Here is a 14,565-nt window from a genome sequence, read left to right on the forward strand (position 1 = left end):
GATGTACTGAGCAAAAGCGCCAAAAAATCGTTGGCTTCTTTGTTTGTAGCTCTAACTAAAATCGCTTTAGTTTTAGAGGTATTTATAGTTAGCGAGTTCCTTAAGCTCAAGGCATTCATTTTCGCGAGTAAGTTGTTTTCTCTGATTTGAGGTTCCAATAAGTCTGATAATGGAAAAAAAGTTGCATGAGCAGCATAAGCTAGACAATGGGTATTTATCTGTATTTCATCATCATCAGCATATGTTTATGTACACTGCGGAACGAAGACCTCTCCCGGCGATCTGTCTTGCGCTAGCTGATTCCAATTTCCGCTTGCAAATTTGCTAATTTAATCACCCCACCTAATTTTCTATCGTCCTCGACTGCCCTTCCTTTCCCTTGGCACCCATTCTATAACTCTAATGGTCCACCGGTTGTCTGCCCTACGCACTACATGGGCTGCTCAGCTCAATATTGTTCTCATAATTTCAACTAGAATATCGGCCTATCGTCGTTTGTTCTCTCATCCACACCGCTTTCTTCCTGCCTCTTAGCGTTACGCCTAGCATTTTTCGTTCCATCGCTCTTTTCGCGGTCCTTAACAAGTTCTCGAGCTTATTTGTTGACCTCCTCTATGTTAACCTCCTTTTCACCTATGCTTACCATGTCATTAATATAGACATTCAAAAGTACAGGCGCTGGGATGGTTCCCTGCGGCACTTCACTGTTTAAGGATGGAAAGCTTGATTTGTAGTAAGTTATTTGCACATGCCGGTGGTCGTGACTCAGGTAACTCTGCTTAAATGTTGAAAATGCTCCACGGAATCCGTAGTGTGTGGTATGATTTATTTAGTTTCAAACTGTCGATTTTAATGTTTACGATAACGGCTATTTCTTTTATTATGATGCTTCTTAAACGCTTATAAGTCAGACGGGATTTCTTGTCCTAAATAACCTTTCAAACAGTGCGTTTTTATCGCGGATAGCTTCCAAGCATTCTCAAGTAAGCCACGGCTTTCTAGCCTGGCGGGAATGGGCAATTGTGACGGAAGTAAGACTTACGGTGAAGGCTGCTTTATTTCCTCTATTAGTAGCTTATACGCGCGAGTAGCGCTATCACTACCGTAGATGAAGCGCCAGCCTGTAGCTAATAAAAATGAACGAAAAATTTTCGATGTTGCCTGGTTTACGTTGCGGTGTGCAACAGAACCTGCATTTCTGATTTTCAAACTTGGTTAGTTCAAGCTTTGTATTATCCGTATGCGCAAATGCACACTAATATGTGATATAACTCCTGAGCCGATTATCTGATTTTCACAGTTCGCATGGTGTATGTCTACTTGGGTCCGAACGCAGGCAATCCTTTTTGAGGCAATAGTTATGAATCCACTCTAATAGACTCGCAAGCTCATTTTCCATGTACCTAAAGGCTTCATATAAATGCTAAAAAATGTGCGTGATACTGATTTGTGTAAGTTAGCCGTACCGTATTCAGGTGGTCATTTCGGCCCGCGAATCAAGGTGGTTCAGAACATACGGTAAAGTCCGAGATACTAACGATCGATGTATATCTCTCGCAGGACACGATGTTTCATCCAGTCACCATTGGACTACTGTCGATAGTAATCTGCGTGACACTTGGTAAGCGCTTTCTTTCTCACCCTCCTCCCCATTTTTTATTTCTTTGTACGCTTTCAAGACTGCCTGAATTCAAAACCTCCTGATTTAAAAGACACGATTATTCTTTATCGCGTTAAGCAAATGAGACAGCGGGAGTTTCTTGAAGCGGCAGGGATGCTTGGGTTGGGGCTGTACGTCTGTATTAGAGTGCCATTTGTTTTGTGGACAGAAAAAGAGAGCGTTCGTTTTAGTCGCACAGAGGCTCCTCAGGCGTGCGTAATGCACGCAGTTTTTTGCAAATTGTTTTTCTCGCATATTTCTAGTTATCTTTGATTCTTTCCCCTCTTGCTTAACGTCATTTTAAGCTTTAAGTGAAATGTTCTATCGCCATGTACTTTCACGAGGCTCAGAGTGATTGTGGTTGACCTTGCGTATACGTTGCCATTCACCGAGGTGAATTGCTTTCATGTAACTGTAAGCCAGTGTACTAGCGCTCGTGAGTCTCGTTCTATTATTTCGCTCATTGGTGGTAGCGCTCTTTCAACTTTTTAACACTGTGTATTCACTAGTGAACTTGAATGATCTGACCTCTCTTCAGTTCTTTCTCTTTCACTACTTCATCCCCCTCACGACTAGTGGGATGGCAAAGCATATTGCTCCACCGGTTAACCCTTTCAGACGTCGCCTGCCATTTGCAGAGACAAAACCTATTTTTCACAATAAGCCACCTAAGTAGAGAGAGAGAGAGAGAGAGAGAGAGAGAAATATAGAAGAGATGAAAGGCAGGGAGGTTAGCCAGACGCACGCCCGGTTTGCTACCCTGCACTGGGGGAAGGGGTATAGGGATGAAAAGAGAGAGAGAGCACAATTTCGCGCACATTTGAAGCCGCACCAAGTCTACAGACGGTCACCAAGACCTGTCGAATTGAGGTATGGTAACAACGCTTTTGTGACTTTCTGTGCCATCGACGCATAGCGCCATGGTCCAAGGATATTCATTTTCGAAAATGGTCTAGAGTCGAGCCGGTTCACTGCCGTCCGGAGAGTTTCACGCTCGACGTCGTACTGAGGACAGAGACATAAGACGTGTCCAACCGTTTCTCTGGTTCCACAAGTCTCGCACATGGGCGTATCCCCAATTCCAACGTGGTACGAGTAGGCCTTTGTAAATACCATCCCGAGCCAGCGGCGGCACAATATACTGTCGCCTCAGAGCGGGAAATGTTTAATGGCACTTGTAGCTTCAAGGATGGGTCTATTTTGTGAAGATGGAACTTCGGGAGGTTAAGAGAAGACCAGTATTTGTGTGTCATAGCTTTAGCCACGATATGGAGCTTTCCTACAGCGTCTGTCCTGGATAAGAGGATTGGGACTGGTCGGCCATCGAGATGAGCAGACCGGGCAGCTTCGTGGGCGAGGTCATTGCCAGCAATGCTGGTATGTGCAGGTAGTCACTGAAATATAATTTCACGCCCTTTAGTGATAGCTTGATGGCGGTCTTCACTTATCTCATATACCAGCTGCTCATGAGACCTGAATAGCTGGTAGATGAGACCGAACCATCGGTATAGATGTGTATTCGGTCCCCGTAGGTCTCATTCATTTATAACAGCGTCATCTTTTTCAGATATATTTTTGGGTGATGGGCCTTCTTCTTTACTCCCGGAATACTTAGGCGCACCTTAGGCTGTTGCAGGCACCACAAGGGGAATGAAGGCCTTGCTGCTGGGGTGTATGTTGATGGAAGGCAATCTGGATTGGTGACGATAACTTTAAAAATGTGGTTGATCCCTCTTATATAGGAATCGGTATAGAACACGAAAGTGAAACGTGTCTTCACAGAAGTAGTGTAATGTTTATTGCACATTGATATATAATGTCTATTGGTGTTTTGTGGCTAAAGCGCCCTTAGGCGTTGATGCACCCACGCTGACGCCTGGTGGCACGTCTCCTCCATCACGACTACCAACGTCGATGACCATGAGCAACCGTCGTGCATATGGAAGCTGCACTACGCTGCACACGCTAGCACAACGCGAAAGACGAAGCACGTAACTGACACACTAATACAACGCGCAAGACAAAGCACGTAACTGAATCGTCACCGAGTCAAATCAGCGCGTACAGCGCGTCGTAATTGCAGCCTCCGCGATCAACTTCAGAAACATTTTCAGAGTTAATTGCGGAGGCCACGCTCCGCTGTGCTGAGTACGGTGAACGCCACCTAGGTGGCGTTGGTAGTGCTTCTTGATGCCAGCGTCCCTTCGAATGCTGGCATCGAGGCGTCGTAGTGCTGAGACCACCGAAGCGTTCACTGTCGGTGCGCGTTAGTGTCATAATGCAGTACTTCTCTTTTCTGCTCGTAGGCGGCGGCACCGCCCCGAGCAAGAGCGCGGGTACACGGAGGAGTGTTAGATATATAAGGCGCGTCTGTGTAGCTGTCTGCAAATGCGTTTGTGGCGCAATGGGTTAAACGCTCGGCGATCTATCGTCGCGGACCGAGAGGTCGTGGGTTCGATTTCCAAATTTTGCATGTTTGTGGAACTTTTTCTTCTGGTTTCTTTCTTTGTATTATGTTCTATGACGTATTTCCGTGACGGAAATACGTCAGTGAAGTCTTGGTGGACCCCGGCATAAAACACTTTCGTGTTAAAAACGTGGAACGAGGTCTCTGCGAAGGCAAGAACGCCAAGTGATGATCGGGGACGCGGGAAAGATGACGGATATGCGGCCTAAGACAATCCACTGCAACGTATGTTCGGATCGGATGATCTTTGGCGAGGACTATTGTTGCAGGTGTTCACGCGCAGCAAGGAAGTCCTAAGCAAGTGCGCAATGCTTGGCCGTGTAAGCTCTCCAATAAGCGAACATTTTACTTGCACGTATTGGACAACACTGGAAGGCTGTAGCGTAGATATCCTAGAAATAGAGCTCTGTACAACTAAAGCATGGGGTATACAGATGTGTCCCAGGTTTTCCCGCACATGAATCTTAGTACCTGGGCAATCGATGACAGTTTTTTTCTTCAGGTACGTGCAATGAGGGCTTCAGGAAAGATTGCGGTCGATTATTACAGCTAAAAATTGATGGGTCGTTCCGAAATAAATAGTGTGTCCATTAATAGAGAATGGGTATGGTGTCATAGGTTTACTTGTGAATGCAATCAATGCACATTTCTCGGTTGATACATTAAAGTCTTGTGCTTGAAGATATGTCGATGTCAAGGTTGCTGCCCGCTGCAAGCCACCTAAGTAGGCCTCAATAAAACTAATTACGTCAATGGCAAACAAGAAACTGCCACTGTTTATTTTTTACAAGTATGTGCACAATTGTGTACAAAGCATCATGGTGGTTACGAAAGTAATTAATGCGCCTCATGCGTGGCAACTGCAAAAGTAGTTGCGGTCTTTCATTGGGTTTTGATCTTTCCTTAGTCTTTCGTTGGTCCTTCATTAGGTCTTTCGGTGTGTACAATGGGCAGGGACGTAATCAGCGCTAGCTTATGACTCGCGCTTACTGGGAATTCCTAGTTCAAGGGGAACAATTGCAAGCCCCTATCCCAATCAAGAACGAAGTTGCATGGGTTACCCAGTGTTTTCAGACAGGGATAAGTATACGCTGCTTCCTTCAATGTTAAGCGCGTCCGGCCGCAGACATCTAAGGACATCGCAGACGTGTTATCGCTGTTTCGTGGGGCTATAGGAGCCGCTGGTTCATCTAAGAAGGTTGTAAGGTGCTGGGAATCCCGCACCTATTTAATAGGCTAGAGTCTCGTTCGTTATCGCAATTAACAAGACAAATCGCTGCACTATCAGAGAACGGCCATTCCCGACCGGCATCTGCAGCCATCTAATCTACGGTTAGACAGCTCCGAGTTGGCTCTGCCTCTGGCATGATTGCGAGCTTCGGGCCGTGGTCTTTTTCTTCTCTGCTTTGTTTTTTCCTGCAAATGATGCCCGCCTGGCCTGATTATTAATCTGTAGTGACGTGAGTCTATACAAAGGCACCGAAGCATATATATAGGGCACGTGCGCTCGCACACTCGAGTTCAAAGAAACTTTATTCACCGTAGGCACGCGTACAATAGTGATATGTATCTATACATCTGCATAGAATGACAAAAATGTAGCGCGCATCTAAGCTAACACACTCGGAAGGATATAAAGAAATTGCTGGAGTGGAAGGTACCCTCTTCAAGTGAAGCCAGCGCCGCCATTATGAGGTGGGCAGAATGCTCGGCGGCCACCGGATTGTGTGCAGCGACTGCAGTGCGCGGTGATCTTTCCTGGACAAAGGTGCCTCCGCAGCACCTTCGATGCCTGCAGCCCGATTGCTACGAGCATGGTTCAATCCTGCGTGTTGGTTGAACCATGCTCGCCACCTCCAAATTTCAATTTGGCCAAATTTCAGATTGGCCCACCCCCTAATTTTAAGTTGGCCCATCCCCACATTTAAGTGGACCCACCCCCAAATATCAAGTTGGCCCACCCTTAATTGTCAAGTTGGGCCACCCCAAATTTCAATGGCCCACTCCCAAATTCAAGTTGGCCCATCCTCAAATATCAGTTAGCCCACCCCCAAATTTGTTTGTCGTTTCTTGCTCGTCCGTGTCTTTTTCGCTCTAGTTCTTTGTTAAGGGGGAACCACACCAACTTGCCCAGCTCTGAATTTTTATAATGTAGTGGGCATCCCATGAAAGGTACTCCAGCCCGGCTCAGACAAAAAAATATAACAGAGATATAAGATATAAATATCTTACTCATTGGCTTAGGCTTTCTAGGAGTATGCATTCGAGTTTTCAGTCACTGAGACAACTAATATTCCGCGAGCGACGATTCTTAATGTCGAAAGTGTGTGGCCAGGAGCTGGCGTAGCGGAGCCGCTAATAAGTCAGGTTTGTCGAACATCCGAAACAGTTGTCTCAGAAAACAGACGAAGAGTGCCACGCTGCCACGCGAAGAAAACTGGTAGTTCTGTATGCGGTTCTGTGTAGCATCTCTGCTTGCTCTGGCTGGAAAGCGAGTTTTCCGAACGTAGATTTGAAGCAAGTACGCTCGGTCGAAGCACGACACCCTTTTGCAGAGCTTCCGATCGAGCAGCACTGGATCTGCCATTAAAATCTAGACTCGTCTTCTTGGCATGGCAACGCATCGCTGCTGTGATATCTAATGCGTACAAGTACGCTGGGAATCACAAAAAAATAATGTGCGATAATTTTTCCAGGTGAAGAGAGAACGAAACCCAATGATGAAGTGTGCAATGACGAAGACTGCAGTAAACTTGGTAAAGTTGCATTTCATTGTTTTAATAGTAGAAGTATCCATACTCAATGCTTACAATGCGCCGTCTTTGCTCGGTGGCAATGGTGTGGGGCTGCTAAGGACGAGGTCGCGGGATCGAATCCCGGCCACGGCGGCGGCATTTTGATGGGGGCGAAATGCGAAAACAACCGTGGACTTAGATTTAGGTGCACGTTAAAGAACCCCATGTGGTCCAAATTATTCCGAAGTGCCCCACTACGGCGTGCCTCATAATCAGATCCTGGTTTTGGCATGTAAAACCCCATAATTTTTTTAATTGCTCACAAGAAGATAAATTTTAGTCGGAGGTAGCCGGCAACGCTGCACATCATTACCTTTAGTGCTTATCACAATGAATGGAATGATCTCTTTCATACTAAATTAGACAGTGCTCTCAATCGCAAGTGCGCACTGAGCATTTCTTCGAAACGCCAGTTTAATTATTGAGTAAAGCACTTTATGACTGCTTGTGGCTAAGATAACGAAATACCATGAAATATCAGGAATGTTCCAGTCGGAGGTAAGGTTGGTGCAAAGTGGCGTGGGTCGTCTTTACGTGGATAGAAAGGCGATGAAGAAGCGTAAGTGCATAACAACATTATCTTTACATGAAGCTCATTTACAATCTAAAGACAATTTTGTGCCATGTAACTACTTGCGGCAAGCTCGACGGGGAAGGAAACCGGACGCTATTAACACGGAACATGTATGCGAGACTTTGCATAATGTTTTTATGACAATCCGCAGTCTCATGAAACTGCCATTAACCGATGACCGCCATTTCGAAGTGCAATTCGTTTCATGCAACCTCTATCATCTTAAGGCCCCATGATCTGTCTGAAGTTTTCTGCTCCTGAATCCACCGTGAACGTTCACCATATGTTGTGGCTCTCGTCTAGAACTAAGGCAACATAAGTCAGAATTACAACAACCGCCAGCGTTGGAGTGATCAGGGAATGACCAGACAGACAGATCAGAGAGAGCGTGTTCCTTCATGGAGAATAAGTTTTATTAGCCACCCTTTCAATTCTTGCATGAGGAGGGCGTCCATCCATGCTTTCATTTTCATATCCACCTATACCGGAAATCAAGGTGGTAGAATTGAAACGAAAGGAATAAAGTCCACAATCACATCGTATCTGGCATGCTTCCCCCCAACTAAATTTTCGTATTGAAATGCAGCCCTCGACCCTGTAACACTACAGAACAAAACGAAGCATGCGGCGAATGTTTGCACTTTGGCGAAGTCTACCGCCTAAGAAAGCAGACCATCTGGGAGCCAAGCAACTACGTGAAAGTTTCAGCTCTCAGAAAATCAAGCAAGCGAGCAAACGAGCAACAACGCGCAAGACAATAAGAAGGATACCAGAAGTGGTCGAGCACGTCGTCCAAAAGCAAAATATGCAGATCATCAGGCCCCATGCTCACACAAATTTTCTAACTAAAGGCGTTTCCTGATTGACTAGCGCAAGACAACCCGTCATCCATCGCATAGCAGTCTTCTTGATAACGGCACCATAACCGCGACGGTTGCCAATCACTGAAGATTTATAAATACTTTTCCAGATTAGAGGAGAGAGCAGCGTGCTGGCGCGTTGGCAAAACGTACAAGTAATAATGAAGACAACTGGGACTTAAGAAGATGTTTTAGCTAGGGCTTCTCCGATGCTGCCTATTCAAATACATGTAAAACCGTACATGTAAAAATGTAATGTAAAAATGTAAAAATACATGTAAAACCCAGATAAAGACTGGGCCGATTTTAAGGACTTTTGTTGCAATTGAGAGAAAAGGGTAAATTGTAGTGACTGTTGGAAGCGGAATTTCGATATAGGCTCTGAATGTTTTAAAGGAAGTTTGCAAAACTTGGTAAGTTCGGGAAAAAAAGAAAAACAGAAGCAAGAAGTTTTGAAATTCGTAGCTCTGCACTAAGAAAATATATCAAAGTTGTGTAAACTGCATCTGTTAGAGAATTCACAGTGGACAAACTTGATATATCAATTTATATCTTACGTGGATTTTTTACTTTGTTTACAAGGATTCTGCAAACGTCCAACTCACATATTAGTGGAATATGTGAGAGCCGACTATCTCAATTGATCTTGTCCCCTTTAAATGCACTATTAGATTCAATTCACAGATTTGTGATATCGTTTTTATTGTTGTAAACTTATAGTATAGTATTCTGGAAATTTGAGTTTATCATCAATTTTTATTAAAAGATTGCCAATCTAAACCGACAATTGGCTAACAGTCACTAGAGTTCAACGTTTAAATGCAACAAACCTCATCAAGTTCGGTGCAGCAGTTGCTGAGAAAAACGATTTATCCTCTTCCATGCACTTGATAGGAGCTTCCGAGCTAAAGCTTCCTCTTAAAGCCGACACAAAGAGCCACAGATGACGGCAGATGAGGAGGAACAGGAAGGAGCGCTAAAGAGACAGGATAACGCTTTGTCATGTATGTTTCTGTGCACCCGTTGTCTCTTCTCGCACTTAATTTTGGGTCATTTCTCCGACGCCTGTCCATCTCCGGCAAATAAGATAACGTCGCCCTCCCGAAGCCATCACTATTGGCTTGACAGTACAGAATTAAACGACTTAGCAAATGAAATTGTGAGAAACTGCTGGCTCCTACAACAGGGTAACAAAATGCGTTCGACTCGCAACTATAGGCCCCTTTCAGTAGTGCTCCTTGCGACAGTCTGATACTGAGCAGGAAGAATGACTTATGTCGTTTGAAGATACACTTGAAGCTTCCTGGTTTGACTCGCCTACATTCCCCGTTTCCTGCGCAGTCAACTGCACTACAGTTTGATTCTCTACAAAAGTGGCACCATGCAGATTGACAACACCTCTGCGCGTCACAGCAAAATAGAATTGAATGTTAAAGAGTTGATCTTAATCAATTCATCTGAGTCACATTAGCCAATCCCCCCTCCCCTCCCATCTGAATGCCCGCATTCAAGTGGGGGCGGAATGCAAGAATGGTCGTGTGCCATTCATTGGGTACACGTTAAAGAATCCCAGGTGGTCGAAATTAATCCGGAGTCCACCACTAAGGTGTGCCTCATAATCAGATCGTGGTTTTGGCCAGTAAAACGGCAATATTTATTAAACTTTCTTCCTCAATTAATTCATGTTACATTCTGCCTTAAAGCAATAACTCAACAGGTGAAAAATAAGCCATTATTGAACAGTTTCGCAGATAGAAGCACAAATGGGAAATTCGACGCCTTGTGAGGATTTTTACGACTACGTATGCGGCAACTGGAACGGCAGTAGAGAACTGAAATCAAAGGACCTAAAGGTCAGAGCAGTCGCAGACCTCATAAGTAAGTATTCCTATCGAGCTTTTTACAATATTCTTAATCCCGAAATCCATCATCTTCCCCATGTCGCCTTATTAATGGTGTTTTGAAGTGGAAATGAACACATAAATGATACAGACACGATAAGTAATGATGAGGAAGTAAAACTGCCTAAGCGCAAGTTTTAGACAAGTGATGCCATTTCGCGAATGTAATGAAACATGACAAACGTTGAGAGTTCAAACTAGTGAGAAATATAAAGCTTTTGAAGATACCTTTGTCCATGGAATTGAACCTAACCTGAGGAATGAAACAATAAAGAGAGGAAATGAGACTAGTGAAAGCACGTAAGCACGTAAGCCCGAGCCCGTGCAGTGCTCTACAACATCCAGGCTCACTAATAGGCTGCCCGTGGGAATACAATGGTCAATTATTTCGGATGGGAAGCGAGTGGTGTCTTTTATGTAAGAAACGAACGAAGGCGGAATTCCTTGAATTAAGCCATCGACGTAACGCGAAATTGTTTGTGTAATGGTTTCAATAGCAGAGACAATGGGCCGGACCGGATTATTTTCATTATGTATTTTTGGTAGAAAATAAAACCTGCCTTCGGGTATATATATATAAAGTGCAGGCGCACGTAGAAAAGCAAGGACATTTAATTTTGACGTATCGGCCGGGGTCCGGCCTTCTCTTGATGAAGGCAGGACCACGGCCGAAAAGTCGTAATATAGTTGTTTTGCTTTCCTACGTGCGCCTGTACTTCCTTTAATTTATTAAACACCGGATCCGAAGAGATACTTCCTTCATATATATATATACTGTATATGTACATGTGAGCTCAATTAAACTCACCCGCCCTGGTTGCTTAGTGGTTATGGTGTTGGGCTGATGAGCACAAGGTTGCGGGATCGCATCCTGGCCACGTCGGCAGCATTTGGATGGGGGCGACATGCAGAAAACACCCGTGTACCTAGATTTAGGTGCACGCTTAAGAACCCCAGGTGGCCCAAATTAATCCGGAGTCCCCTACTACGGCATGTCCCATAATCACATGATGGTTTTGGGACGTAAAACTCCATAATAAAAAAAATAAACTCAATTAAAATACAACGCATTAGGCTTAAATGGCTTTTTAATAGCACGGAGAGAGAAGGTAATGATAATTCTTCGGCACATTTGCAAGTGTAGCTGGCTTTATTAAGAATTGCAAATATCTACTCAAATACATTTTATTAAGATAATAGGCGAAGAAGAGGAGGTTCCTCCTCACCTGTTCACTTTCTCTCTTTCACCGTGTTGGCCCAACTTCGTTTGCGTCTCTCCATAATTCTGCTAAAAGCTAGTAATTAGCTAGTAGTGCCACAGATCTAATAAGAACACTTATCTTCTGATTCATTCCTTTTCCCAGCCTTTCTCCTATTCTGATGTGATTGTCACCATTCTTAACTTTAAGCCCCTTATTTGCTTATTTATTTCAAGTATCATTACAAAATTGGTGAGGGAAACTCATTAAAATGTGTGTCACATCACAGTGAATACGCAATTTGTAAAATATACATATTTTGCCTACAACCTATCAAGAATGCGCGTAATACACTAAATACATGTCGAACATTCATATACAAGGACTAACAATAAACGATATTAACGCATAAAACAAGCAGTACAGTGCGTTAGAAGTCATGAGAAAAAAATACCACATCAAGCACTTAACATGGCACTTAAGTATAGACTACAAAACAGAAAATAACAGCGAAAAAACACAAACAGTATGATATTACAACGCATTATCAAGAAGATGCATATTAATAGCTTCCTGTACTCTAAAGTACAGAAAGTATCCGGTGAAAGTAAAAATCACCCCTATCTCACCCAAACTATTCTCCCAACAGGTAAGCACCCTTACTTGCACCAACAAGTCGTATTACCAGTTTTAGACTAGACTTGCGCAATCCTACAGTTTTTTTTTTTTTACATTCATGATGTGTCTAACCTGAACCCTATTATCTATCTTTTAACCCAGCACAACTGTCTACGTTTAGATGTTGATCTCTTCGTGCGTGTGTTCTTTAGCAGACTTTCTAAGTATTGGTTCAATATATATAACGGTTAAATTTGTTCTCGGCCATGTTTATTAAGTATCATGTTGGCTTATTTTCTGCTGATGTTAAGTGCACCATCACCAAGGTGAGTGCTGTTCATAAGAGCTCACAGAAAAAAAAAATGAATGAAGGAATGAGTTACTCTTAGGCTACTGATACACTTTGCGGTCCCAGCAAGTGTAATATCGCCGCTATGACAAAAGTATCTATACGAAATTCAAACAGTTTTTAAAAGAAAAAGTAGCTTTCCTTCTTTATTTATGGTTTATTTTAGTTTATTTTGTTTTTGAATTACCGGACTGACTTTAAATTTTGAAACCGCGTAATTCACTAGTCACAAGGTCACAATCTTTTCGTGATGAGAATAAATAGCCTCAAATGTCTAACGCTGAATTTTTGTCATAAATATTTATATACTAAGCTTACGGTTATAAATGAACAAATAAATTTATCTATCTATGAATCAATCAACCAAAAGGTTTATTTTCGACGAAAATTTTGCGAATACCTAGGAGAAAGCGGGCTAAGGAAGTTTTTGGCTGCATGAGGGCCCGTACACAGAGTGGAACAAAAGAAAATGTTTTTGAATTTACTTCACTTATAATTGTAGTATTATATGCACTACTTGCGAAGAACGAATATAGAAAGAAATAACACAATGGTCATTGTTTTTCCAAGGGCAGAGCAGTTTATTAGAAAAAAAAATGTCGCAGTTTCGCCCTAAGGGCGAAGCAATGAATGCGATAGCAACACAGCAATGTCATACGAAGTAAGGTGAGCGGCTTTGGTAGCAATATGAATTGTAGTAAACATGAGCTGATTAAGTAAGCAGGCGTGCTGCGGCGTAAGTAGACCGACATGAAGAGAGACTCGATGACCACGAGAAGGCGCGTGTGAAACGGTGGTGTTGATGAGAAGCGCTTCCCGTGGGCAGCGCGTGCGAAGGGACACACCTGTAGCGCTACACTGCCGATCCGGGCAGCATTGCATGTGTAGCGTGCGTTGGAAAATGTGGAAAGCGTGATGTGAGCGCGCACAAACAAACACGAATAGACCACACTGAATGACTGCAGACAACGACTGTCGAAACGCTGGCAGCAAGCATACGCCGCAGCGGGCGAAGGTACGTGCGGTCTATCGCTTCAACGGAAACTGAGTGGCGAATGCACGGCGCATAAAGGTCAGAGCCGTGTGGAGATAAGAGATGGTGCGGACGAGCGACGAGCGCGGTTGTTGGCAGAGTAGAAGTGCGCCCCCCCCCCCCCCCCCCCCGCTCCCTCAGCGCTGGCTTCCTGCTTCCTTGCTTGCGCGTGGGAGATTGAGTGCGTTCGCTCTCCGTGATAGCGCGCGTCCCCGCACGCTTCCGCTCGGGCATACGGCGCGCGGCGAAGATTTTATCTATAGGAAACCTGACGGCGACGGCGACGGCGACGACGACGGCGACGAAGACGGCGACGCCGACGGCAGAAATCCTGTTGAAGTGTTCTTATAATTGCTATCGCAATACAAGTGAAAGAAGAAATAGATGCGCCGATATGCCAGACGCATTACATGTGGTACATATAATTATGCAGGTGCACAAACGTTTCAGCAAAGGTATTCTAGAGTAGATGAGGAGAAATGGGGTGCGTTTTTTGTTTACTCACTAATACGTATTGAGTACGACTCTGGTAAGTAATCGCGGTGCTATTGGCCGCGCAAATTTCACTTACCTCTCTAACCCTCTATGAAATTAAGAAGCATTGAGCTATTTAATATCACTTTTTCTAGCAATGTTGTTAAACAGAAAACAAAAACTGCATGTTTCGCATTAAACCGATAGATATAAAGTGCAATCTGCACTGATCAGGTAAAAGTTTCCCAACTGTTCCTTTTTCCAGACATCATTAGCTAGTACAAAGCACTGCTGGCCCATTGTTTTCTACATTGCAGGGCTTTTGGATGCAGCCTCTAAACCGACTGAAGAGCAAGTGAATGCAACGGGCATATTGATTAATGCCTACAAATCGTGTACGGCAACAGGTGAGGGCAATGACCTTGGAGAAAAATGTTTTACCTACTGTCTCTCTTGACACCCGTACATAATGCATCGTACGTGTGACCCATTATGCCAAAGTTGAATGAAGTCAACGGGGTACACTAATTTCATGGCGTGTAAGTGATTTGAAGGTCACGGGAGAGAAGTTTTCAGATCGTCGAAACAAACTTCATTTTAGACTGGGTGCATGGCGTTTCTAATTTTTAATTTTC

The 14,565-nt window shown here is 44.0% G+C and overlaps 1 protein-coding gene across 1 annotated transcript in view; it reads left to right on the top strand.

The window, feature by feature from the left end:
- Window positions 1-1,510: 1,510 nt before the first annotated feature.
- The window catches only part of LOC119446383 (neprilysin-2-like), a 54,737-nt gene continuing 41,682 nt past the window's right edge, over window positions 1,511-14,565 (top strand). The window contains exons 1-4 of the mRNA XM_037710804.2: window positions 1,511-1,621; window positions 6,824-6,883; window positions 10,100-10,234; window positions 14,248-14,337. Coding sequence (XP_037566732.1) covers window positions 1,567-1,621; window positions 6,824-6,883; window positions 10,100-10,234; window positions 14,248-14,337 — 340 coding nt within the window. The 5' untranslated portion in view covers window positions 1,511-1,566. The remainder of the gene's footprint in view (window positions 1,622-6,823; window positions 6,884-10,099; window positions 10,235-14,247; window positions 14,338-14,565) is intronic.

This window comes from Dermacentor silvarum, chromosome 3, assembly GCF_013339745.2.
Source record: "Dermacentor silvarum isolate Dsil-2018 chromosome 3, BIME_Dsil_1.4, whole genome shotgun sequence".
NCBI classification, from domain to species: domain Eukaryota; kingdom Metazoa; phylum Arthropoda; class Arachnida; order Ixodida; family Ixodidae; genus Dermacentor; species Dermacentor silvarum.